General features: G+C 35.8%; 1 protein-coding gene across 3 annotated transcripts; it reads right to left on the minus strand.

Moving 5' to 3' along the window:
- Positions 1-427: 427 nt before the first annotated feature.
- Positions 428-1,634, minus strand: LOC149202423 (uncharacterized). 3 transcript variants are annotated; one of them, XM_089399983.1, is made up of 3 exons: positions 1,274-1,634; positions 988-1,183; positions 675-808 (listed from the first exon to the last, which is right to left on the minus strand). In XM_089399983.1, the coding sequence occupies exons 1-2, from the start codon at positions 1,498-1,500 to the stop codon at positions 997-999; spliced, it is 414 nt and encodes a 137-aa protein (XP_089256109.1). In that variant the 5' UTR covers positions 1,501-1,634; the 3' UTR covers positions 675-808; positions 988-996. The 3 variants fall into 3 exon arrangements, with proteins under 3 accessions (XP_089256110.1, XP_089256109.1, XP_089256108.1); XM_089399984.1 differs by lacking the exon at positions 988-1,183 and having other exon boundaries at positions 428-808; XM_089399982.1 differs by lacking the exon at positions 675-808 and having other exon boundaries at positions 880-1,183.
- Positions 1,635-11,924: the final 10,290 nt, after the last annotated feature.

Raw genomic sequence — 11,924 nt, forward strand, 5'->3', positions numbered from 1 at the left:
CCTGTCTCAAGGTTGCAGGTAGTAAGTAGTCCAAGCTTTTTTGTTAGGTGGGGTATAGATGCTAGGTAGCAGTCCAACTTTATGGTGATGATGGAGGCTGGCCATTCAGTATTAAGGAAGTATTTATACAACAATCATAAACAATGCATCATCTCTTGATAAGTGGTGGTGGATGGTAGCAAGCATTTAAAAAATAAACTGATGATATAGAATGAAAGTTATCTGAAACCACTTATATTTTGAAGCCAGAAGTAAATTTATCTGATTTTCTGGTTGCAAGGTCAAAGAATCATCAAGCAAACCCATGACCAACAGAATAGCTTTGCAATTTCTGGTAAATAGTTAAATATATTTCTAATGTAATATAGAATTCGCATCTCAATATGGCCGAGCCAGATTTAGAGGGCAAAAAATTCAACAAAACGGATTGAAAATTAGGTTAAAAAATTGTTTGCATTGTTGATTGAGTACAACATTTTTTTCGTCAAGGGTATCTCAGGCACCTGATTACAGTAGTATTTTTTCTGGATTACAACTACCCATTAAGGGTGAGATTAGAGCAGACATTACTATAGCCAAAATGGCTAAACCTCTCATCAAAAAACGGAGCACCTTCATTCATCACGCTGCTGCAACAGTCTCTTTCTGCGCTTGAAAGTTGCCCTTGTTTGAATTCTCATGGCGATTAGAAGACGAAACCTGACCTCCTTTCTTCAGGCCAGTGACGCCTGCAGCGCTTTTCTCTTTGCGCTCATCCATGGTTATCTGCTGTTGCCGGCATTCCACGCTGCAAAATGCAGTATCACCTCTGCACAGAAACGAGAAATCAGATATTTATTTGATCAAATCAAGCCAGATTGAATTAAACGAAACCCAGACAATCGATAGGTTAATTTTTTCTGGATTACAACTACCCATTAAGGGTGAGATTAGAGCAGACATTACTATAGCCAAAATGGCTAAACCTCTCATCAAAAAACGGAGCACCTTCATTCATCACGTTGCTGCAACAGTCTCTTTCTGCGCTTGAAAGTTGCCCTTGTTTGAATTCTCATGGCGATTAGAAGACGAAACCTGACCTCCTTTCTTCAGGCCAGTGACGCCTGCAGCGCTTTTCTCTTTGCGCTCATCCATGGTTATCTGCTGTTGCCGGCATTCCACGCTGCAAAATGCAGTATCACCTCTGCACAGAAACGAGAAATCAGATATTTATTTGATCAAATCAAGCCAGATCGAATTAAACGAAACCCAGACAATCGATAGGTTAATTTACCTGTACATGTAAATGTCCCGGCCATCGATCAGACGCCGTTTGCAGAGATGACAAGCGTCTAGAAAATGGGCGGGCTCTACGGGTTTATTAGTACAACAGTAACTTCTTCTAATTCCAGGGCCCATAGGAAAAACAGGGGAATCTGGAATTTGTTCGGATTCGATAGCAAAATCTGCAGATCCAAGTTGTGACATGCTTGCTGTGCGATTCATACGCTTGCCTAGCATTCTCTTCCCCACAATATTCCTCACACCCAGATCGCGCCAAGCTTGGAGCTCGGCGAGGCAATTGAATGAATGAAAACCTAAGAATCAATGTGTTACTTGTGCTACCTAATGGCAAGGGATGCAGCGGATGGTGGCCGCGGATGCGCATAGCAGGCGTAGAGCACGTTGCAGAGGATATGCAGAGCAGGATGCACCGGTTGTTACCAGCGGATGCGCAGAGCAGGTTGCAGAGGAATCCACGTTCGAAAATGAATTTTAATGAAATGGGCGCGAGGGAAGAGTTTCATTTGAAAATGGGTCCCGTGCGCTGCCGTGGATGCCGGGAACGGAGGGACGGGGCTGGCGGGCCCTTGTTGGTGGGTCCCGCGTGGGTCATCGGAAACGCGAGGTGGCCGCCGGAGTCCGATGCCTATGGATATGTATGCCATCCCCAGTTTGCACCACATACATAGCTGGCAAGGGCATTTATGACTCAATATATCGCTGGTTAGCCCTTGCCGTGCCGGTGATAGGAGCGGGAATGATTGGGAGTGTGCCGCCTATTATAACTGGTTGGAACGGGCAGTAAAGGGATGGCTAGTTCTCTTGGATACTGTGGGCGGTGGACCGGTTCTCCCACCATGAAGATTGACCAAAAGAACGGAGCACTCTGCGATTCTGGTGAACCACGCTGCGCCAGCATGATGAAATCGAAGAGGTCAGACCCCAGAGGCTTAGAATCTAGAGCTACGTTGGAGTGGGCCAGTTCTCGCACCATGAAGCTTCTGCGATTCTGCGTGATAAAAGCCAAGTTGGGCCGGTTCTCTCATCATGAAGTTTATTTAAAAAGACGGCGCGCTCTGCGATTCTGGTTAAGCACATAGAATCCCTTGAAATCAAGAATGACGAGATCGAGGGGTAGGTATTGCGGATTTCATGCTTGAAATCACACTCAAGGTAAGTCCAAAATTATGCACACTCTTTTTAGAGAGGCGGTGATATGAGCAAGAAATGGAAATTGCTATGCAAAGAATTTGCCGATGCAAATGATAAGTCTATGGTGCCTTTCTTTTTGAAAAAATCTGCGTTGTCTATGAACATATAAGTTTATGCATCCTGAAGGCATAATATTAGAATCTCACTTTAAAGTTCTTAGGCATTAAAATATTGCAGAGATATAAGTCCTCTTGAAAGTATTGGTTGATTAGTTTATGCACAGTAAAAACTAAGTAGTTTTGTGATTTTCTTGAGAGTGTTAAAAGCTAAGTAGCTTTATTATTTCTTGGGATAAATTACACAAGGTTCTTACTAAGAACCCAAAATATCCTCTTGAGAAGAGATGTATAGGACATATAAAGTTCTTGAGGAGATTGTTGTTTTATATTTTCTTGGCAAAGAAAATGTATTAGGACATGTAAATAAAGATTATATATTCCTCTTGGTAAAGAGAATAGGGTTTTTACTGGAATAACCTAAAGAGGGTTTTTACCTAAATAACCTTAGTATGAATAATCTAATATATTACTACATGTAGTTAAAGGTTGTTATTCCTATATATAGGAAAAGATGGTTATTATATATATTTGCAACATTAAAAGATAAGGAACATTTATTGTCTTTATATAACATGCATATGTGTTTATGTAAGAAAAGATAGGATGAATTCTCTTTTCTTAAAAAGGTATTTTGTAGTCTTATCTTTCCATTCCTGGAAGTGATTATAGATTAAAGAGGGTAGTTTGTGATATATTCTCATGGGTAGTGATATCTCTTGAAAAACAATACTTGGTTATGAGAAAAATATGCATTAGTATGAATAAGTATTGTGAAAAGTAGAACAAGAGTTTACTGGAATATATGTACTAGTTAACTAGTATATTATGTGTGCTCATGCATGTGTGAAAGATATTAAAGAATCTCTTAGAGCTTGATCATTGTTTGAATAATATTGTGACTAATCTTGTTGCCAAGATTGTTGATGACTGCATTGACAGGAAACGATGGCAGATGGTGCCAAGGAAGGTGATGTTTAACATTATGACAGGAAAAAGATTATTCGTTCATGCAGATGAAGTCAAGCTGCAGTATTGCCCATTGCTAGAACAATTATGCCACAAGGAACTTTGCATGTGGCGGTATGTAAATAAAAGATTACATGTAAATTGTATTAGCTTGTAGCTAGTTATGTGACAACCAAATGATAACTTATTGTAATGTTTTTATAACAATGGTTAAGGGATGGAATCCCTTATAAGCCATTGAGTGAGGGGTGAAAACCCTCACGAGCGTTTAATAAGAAGATTAAACGTTTGCTGGTTTTCACCCTACGGGGTTTCCAGGGTATATCCGTGTTCAAATGGTGTGATTGATGTGATTGCCTTATGTGTCCATTGATAATGATGGGTTCTTAATGATGATGGTTCTTTATTTGATGTGACAACCATAATGTCTTAGTATATGATTATCTAACATGGTTAAGGATATCAAGAAATGGATGCATGGATTCATAAGACAGTTTATGTTATTACAGTGATGTAAAGGTTATGCAATGGTTATGAAACTTACTGTCTTTGATCGCAATTTACTTGATGTAATAATGAATAGTATATCTACGGTTAATGATGATTTGTGGAGTTGTGAATTGATTAATTACTTGTGGTAATTGCATAAAAACTTCTAACTCCCTACTTTTACCTGCGAGGTTACCGGGGTATGTGACAAGTGGTATCAGAGCTAAAGGTTGCAGTACTGGCGCCTTTGGGAATTGGTAAGCGGAAAGGATATTGAGGTACGCCATCAGTAGGCATTAACTCAGGTACGAGTTTAATCATTCACATATTCATTATGTAGTACACTACTTTTGGCATGATAGGTGTGATTCCTGTTTATAACTTCTTGGAGAAGTAAATAATAAGTTGTTGCATAACTACGTTCATAACGTTGGATTCCTGATGAGGATAAAAAGATAATGAAACTTTTGTCGCACTTACAAACAAAATTGAACACTCATTACACTTAAGAACAATAGTGAACACTCATAGAGGAAGTGACCACCAGCTACCAACTTTTGATTTGCACATATGGCCATAACAACCATGCATAAATTGAACTAGATTGAAATTACAATGAACGAAACTTAATAAGCCAATGCGTGAATATAAATCAGGGGGAACATCCTTGAACAGGATGAAAAATTGTTTTAAAAAGGACATTAGAAGAACCCCTTTAGATATTGAAAACATGCAATGAGTCAAGCAGCGAGACTTGATTGTCATAACTAACTTTGATTCAGTCTTGTCATGGATGCATGAAGATGATTGGTAGTTGAGATTGGTTAGTGTTGTATGACTAACCCATAGAACTTATATGCATTAATTGAATTGGACTAAGATTGCTACAATCCGTAAACAAGTAAAGTTGATTGATGTCACATGCATGGAATGTGTGTGTGAAGATTCTTACTCTCTCTGTGCTATAGTTCTAGTTGTTTATGAGAAGAGTTCTTAACTTTATTCACCATGAGAATGCATGATGAATATTATATGCTTATGTCCTAATAGTTTTAATAATGATTACCTTCTAAATAACTGAAATCCATTAGCATGGTATGTGCTTATGTTAATCATTACTTGTTGGGAGATAAAAACCATTGGAGGCTCGATTTAAGGATGGTTGAATTTATCTCTACTATGGGAATGATGGATTTCTTATGCATGTTGCATTCCAGTGTGAAGTTAAGGGTAGAGGCATGTGCAGTGGGTAACATTTCTAGGACCCATTCATGGTATAATTACATGTGATAATTATTCATTAATAGACTACCTGTGTTAATACAGTTGTCAGTAAACTCTAATTACCTTCCCCAACTGTAGATGCTTCCAAAGGAAATGGAAGCAAGGAGAAGGAAGAAGACCGTGCTGTAGGGACAAACGGAGATGGAAAAAAAGAGTTTGGGAATGACTAGATAGCACTTGATGTGCATGTGAGTATTCCCTTGACCATGCTTAAGGAGTTGGAAAATGATAACTATAATGTGTTGATGTAATTATTTTCATAATGTCTCCTTGAAGTCATTATTCTGAAAGGGACACATAGTAATGTATGATAGTTGTTGCATCTAGCATCAAGTGGTAACTCTGGTGCGTGTGTGACACTTAGGAGATTATGCTTCTAATTGCATAAGTAGAGCCATTGCTTCTGGTAAGGGTGGTTTAACTTGTTGGTTATGCATGTTGATCCAAGGATAAGATAAGTGTCTTGTTAACTTTCTTGAAGAACACGTATGAATGTTAATATGATTTCTTAGTATAGAAAGTATTTGAATGCATGCAATAAAAGAATGGTTCTTTTATAGATTTTCTTGGTAAAGAAAATGTGCTAAGGCATGCAGTTAAGGATTGATTATTTGTATGTTTTCTTGGTAAAGAAAACAGGTAGTTCCTATTAGAAAGACTCCACGTGAGTCTTGTGTGTGAAATGCGTTTCTCTTGTCTATAAAATCCTTGCTAAATATAGCTAAAGTATCTTCTTGAGAAAAGAGGATGAGGTATATAAATGTCCTGAGGACATAGCATGGAAGGTGGCCAAGTTTTCTTGAATTAAAGTATGTATCTTTAATTGATAAAAGCTTCTTGGAAAATATATGTATTTATATATGTATATGCTAATTGCATTATGAATTCTAGTTAGTTTCTAAGCTCTAGTGATATGACTATGCATTACATGCATAATAAAAGATAACTAAGAATGTGCTTCTAGGCACATAGATATTCATCCCTAAATTCTTGAGGAAAGAATATATTACATATATACATAAATATCGTCTCCTCCTAAGAGTATGCATACTCATGTATGAAGATGCATGATTTTATGAGAATTTTCTCGAAAATAAAAATAGAGGTTCTTCCTTAAAGACACATTAGAATGGTGTTCATACAAGAACCAAAATCCTTACTTGTTGCATGAAAAGAACTATGTGCATTAAAGTAAAGTAAATGTGTTAGGAGAACACATTTTGCATGTTGGTAGCTATTTTGATTTTGGAATTATGAGTCTGTGTGTACTTAGAGGAAGTGGTCATGCTAGCTTCCTTGAAAATAATAATCTCTTGGAGAGATTGTCTTGTTGAATGAGCTGTGTTGATTACTTGATTTTGATACATAAAGGATAAGTAAACCTTGTTTTTGTATCTTGAATTTTTTTTGTTATGCCTAAAGATAGATATCTTTAATAATTTCTTGAAAGGGAATCTGGAGAAATCCTCACATCGGAAGATAGAGAAATGAGGATTAAAATGACTTCCTTTAAGAAAGAGGCATGTGGTTTGTCGTATGAAATGATGGTGGTCTTCTAGTTAAGGGAATAAGTGTTGCATACATTAAAAGAAGGGCTTATATGATAAGCAATAGTATGCACAAAGATTAGTCATTGTGACATAAGAGTTATGTTCTTGTATGTTAGAGGAATTATGTTTAATTACACTAACAATGCATGACTAAAGCTAGCCACAGTAAACGTAAGATAATACTCCGTTAATGATGATTTGAATTGGAACAACAGACTATGGTAAAATTGGGAATGCTGAGAGTATTAACTCAATTGTTGTTGACATTTATACATTAATGAGTATTTGCATATGCTTTTATACATGAAAATATTGTATGCATGAACATTCTTGGAAATGAAATAGGTGTTAACTGATGCATATTTATAACTAACGTTGCTGATGGGATTAAGTAGTGGTAGCTTAATGGCAACAAGAAAACTCATCACATAAATTGCTGCAATGTGAAATGCAATTATAAAGGAGAAAGAATGATGTTATATGATATGCATGAATTATGTTATTTGGAAAATTTGCATGCATACAACGTGTATGATGGATATGTTTCCCATCAATCTTGATGTTGTGGACCCATGTTGGGGTTAAGTGTAAATGCATGGTATACATGCATGTTTGTTGTGCTAATGATAATGTTCACATGGTTCATTGTGTAAATTACTTTGAGAAAGAGTATCAAAAGAGAAAATATTCATACTATGTCTGGTTGGGATCAGATGGCATAAGAGGGAAGAATTTCCTGTGTACGCTACGTCTGGTTAGGATCAGATAGCGTTTACTGGCGAGACCAGTGTGATTGCGGTCGAGTAGGACCTGCGTTTACTGGCGAGACCAGTGTGATTGCGGTCGAGTAGGACCTGCGTTTACTGGCGAGACCAGTGTAATTGCGGTCGAGTAGGACCTGCAAGTGCTTGGGTTGATGGCAATATCTGCCCGGAGGGGTTGATGGTACTTGTCTGCCCAGATTTCCTCTCCCTAGAATTCTTGAGCTGGTTGGCCAGTGGAATCCTATGTTAGACCTGGTAAGGTCTCTATCAAAGAAACTTTCTGGATGTGAAAATGACTCGATTTGGTTGTGGGAACCAGTTCCCATGGGTTGGGAATTCTTTAGTCCATTGTGGTATCATGGCTAAAGGAATTAACTAATCAGCTATATGTTATGTTAAAAAAAAAAAAAAAAAAGGAAGAATTTTACATATAGTTGTGTAAAATATGTTATGAACATTTAACAAGAAATGAGCTTAGTGCTCAATAAGGAGTAATTGGAAATTTTAATTCCTTTATTGTATTATTAATATTGTAAACATCTTAGTGGGAGCTAAGATAGTTTTTGCTTGATGCAGTGATTAACTGCTTTGATGATTAGAGAGCTATGTGCTCTTTTGGTACTTCTCGAAGTACTTTGCGGATGTCTTTGGTGAGAATTCGTTCAGTATGCACGTGGAACAGTGATTTATCATTTGATGATTAGTATTAGTGCTCTTTAAGTACTTATAAAAGTACTGTGATTTAGAAAGCATCTAACATTGCAATTGATTGCTAGTTAAAAGTATTTCATTTGACTCAAAATATAGTGACTAATGTGATTGAGTTGTTAGTCATATATTACAGGAGTTACTTACCATGGAAGGTTGAAGAATTGTCCAACCTCTATTAAAAGGCTTACATGAAAGTATTCATGATTTTCAAGCATAAGATGGTAAGTTATGGTAAGTTAACACAGAGAATTGTTTATTATGAATGAATAAGGGCCAGGTGGTGGCGATTAAAAGTTGCATATTTTGCAATTACGAATGCTTATGACTATTGATGCTTAAACTAATGATATTTCTTATGATTATATCATTACTATTTTGTTTGTTGTCTTTGATTTTGAAGAGGAAGAATCACATTTTGCGTGGTTTATATGGTATATCACGAGTAAAATATCAGTTCCGGTGAAAGATGAACACCGAGGACGGTGTTCTTGTTAAGGGGGGGAGTATGTCATATCCCTCACGTAAACGTAATTAACTCAACGTGAAATAAGTTACGAATTAGTTTGTAACTAATTCTTGATAACTATTTATGGGGAACATGTTGGCAAATTATGGGGGAAACCTATTCGTCCTCCACGCCGGGGATAACTGATTCTTGAAACGGGATCTAGTGCCGGTGATAGGAGCGGGAATGATTGGGAGTGTGCCGCCTATTATAACTGGTTGGAACGGGCAGTAAAGGGATGGCTAGTTCTCTTGGATACTGTGGGCGGTGGACCGGTTCTCCCACCATGAAGATTGACCAAAAGAACGGAGCACTCTGCGATTCTGGTGAACCACGCTGCGCCAGCATGATGAAATCGAAGAGGTCAGACCCCAGAGGCTTAGAATCTAGAGCTACGTTGGAGTGGGCCAGTTCTCGCACCATGAAGCTTCTGCGATTCTGCGTGATAAAAGCCAAGTTGGGCCGGTTCTCTCATCATGAAGTTTATTTAAAAAGACGGCGCGCTCTGCGATTCTGGTTAAGCACATAGAATCCCTTGAAATCAAGAATGACGAGATCGAGGGGTAGGTATTGCGGATTTCATGCTTGAAATCACACTCAAGGTAAGTCCAAAATTATGCACACTCTTTTTAGAGAGGCGGTGATATGAGCAAGAAATGGAAATTGCTATGCAAAGAATTTGCCGATGCAAATGATAAGTCTATGGTGCCTTTCTTTTTGAAAAAATCTGCGTTGTCTATGAACATATAAGTTTATGCATCCTGAAGGCATAATATTAGAATCTCACTTTAAAGTTCTTAGGCATTAAAATATTGCAGAGATATAAGTCCTCTTGAAAGTATTGGTTGATTAGTTTATGCACAGTAAAAACTAAGTAGTTTTGTGATTTTCTTGAGAGTGTTAAAAGCTAAGTAGCTTTATTATTTCTTGGGATAAATTACACAAGGTTCTTACTAAGAACCCAAAATATCCTCTTGAGAAGAGATGTATAGGACATATAAAGTTCTTGAGGAGATTGTTGTTTTATATTTTCTTGGCAAAGAAAATGTATTAGGACATGTAAATAAAGATTATATATTCCTCTTGGTAAAGAGAATAGGGTTTTTACTGGAATAACCTAAAGAGGGTTTTTACCTAAATAACCTTAGTATGAATAATCTAATATATTACTACATGTAGTTAAAGGTTGTTATTCCTATATATAGGAAAAGATGGTTATTATATATATTTGCAACATTAAAAGATAAGGAACATTTATTGTCTTTATATAACATGCATATGTGTTTATGTAAGAAAAGATAGGATGAATTCTCTTTTCTTAAAAAGGTATTTTGTAGTCTTATCTTTCCATTCCTGGAAGTGATTATAGATTAAAGAGGGTAGTTTGTGATATATTCTCATGGGTAGTGATATCTCTTGAAAAACAATACTTGGTTATGAGAAAAATATGCATTAGTATGAATAAGTATTGTGAAAAGTAGAACAAGAGTTTACTGGAATATATGTACTAGTTAACTAGTATATTATGTGTGCTCATGCATGTGTGAAAGATATTAAAGAATCTCTTAGAGGTTGATCATTGTTTGAATAATATTGTGACTAATCTTGTTGCCAAGATTGTTGATGACTGCATTGACAGGAAACGATGGCAGATGGTGCCAAGGAAGGTGATGTTTAACATTATGACAGGAAAAAGATTATTCGTTCATGCAGATGAAGTCAAGCTGCAGTATTGCCCATTGCTAGAACAATTATGCCACAAGGAACTTTGCATGTGGCGGTATGTAAATAAAAGATTACATGTAAATTGTATTAGCTTGTAGCTAGTTATGTGACAACCAAATGATAACTTATTGTAATGTTTTTATAACAATGGTTAAGGGATGGAATCCCTTATAAGCCATTGAGTGAGGGGTGAAAACCCTCACGAGCGTTTAATAAGAAGATTAAACGTTTGCTGGTTTTCACCCTACGGGGTTTCCAGGGTATATCCGTGTTCAATGGTGTGATTGATGTGATTGCCTTATGTGTCCATTGATAATGATGGGTTCTTAATGATGATGGTTCTTTATTTGATGTGACAACCATAATGTCTTAGTACATGATTATCTAACATGGTTAAGGATTTCAAGAAATGGATGCATGGATTCATAAGACAGTTTATGATATTACAGTGATGGTAAAGGTTATGCAATGGTTATGGAACTTACTGTCTTTGATGGCAATTTACTTGATGTAATAATGAATAGTATATCTACAGTTAATGATGATTTGTGGAGTTGTGAATTGATTAATTACTTGTGGTAATTGCATAAAAACTTCTAACTCCCTACTTTTACCTGCGAGGTTATCGGGGTATGTGACAGGGACGTGTTTAAGTTTCCTTATCTCCAAACTTTTTAAAATGTCTTAATTTAACTAAATATTTTTTTCCCTAAAAATCATAAAAATTGGATGAATATTTTGATAAATTTTAGCATCTATTTTTGCTAATCTAAGTTAAACGTGTTAAATTTTAAGATTTTGGATGCTTCCGAAATTTTTGACTAAATTTATTGCCATCTTCAAAAACATAATTTAAACTCTACTTTTACAAAATTTATTAAATTATTTTTACCCATAATTGTCGAGACAATTCCTCGTCCTCGTTACCTCTCCCGACCTCAATACACATATTTGAAAGTCACGTAACCATGAAAAACAAAGACAAGGACTTCTAACTAATTTCTTTGTATATTTTAAATTTGGACAATTGAGAACTTTTTACATTTGTAAAAGGCAGAACTGAGTTAGTGGAAAATCTCACTTAAATTTGTTGGGTGAATGACTCGTTGTTTAAAATGGAGTCATATTTAATTTTTATTATTTAGAAATTTTTAAATAAAATTGAAATTTTATGTAATTTATTAATATTTCAAATTTTATTATAAAGACTTAAATATTGTATAAATTTATACATATTATTACTTATGCGCAATTGATTTCATTGAAATAAATTTATTTTAATTAATTTATACAATTTAAAAATAAAAAAATAAATTTTATAAAATTTAAATATTAAATTAATTTAAAATAAATAAATAAATATTATATATATTTTTAAAATAAATATTATATATAT

Source organism: Pinus tabuliformis, chromosome 2_1 (genome assembly GCF_031772625.1).
Source record: "Pinus tabuliformis cultivar Carrire ecotype Pingquan chromosome 2_1, CPIR1, whole genome shotgun sequence".
Taxonomy (NCBI): Eukaryota; Viridiplantae; Streptophyta; class Pinopsida; order Pinales; family Pinaceae; genus Pinus; species Pinus tabuliformis.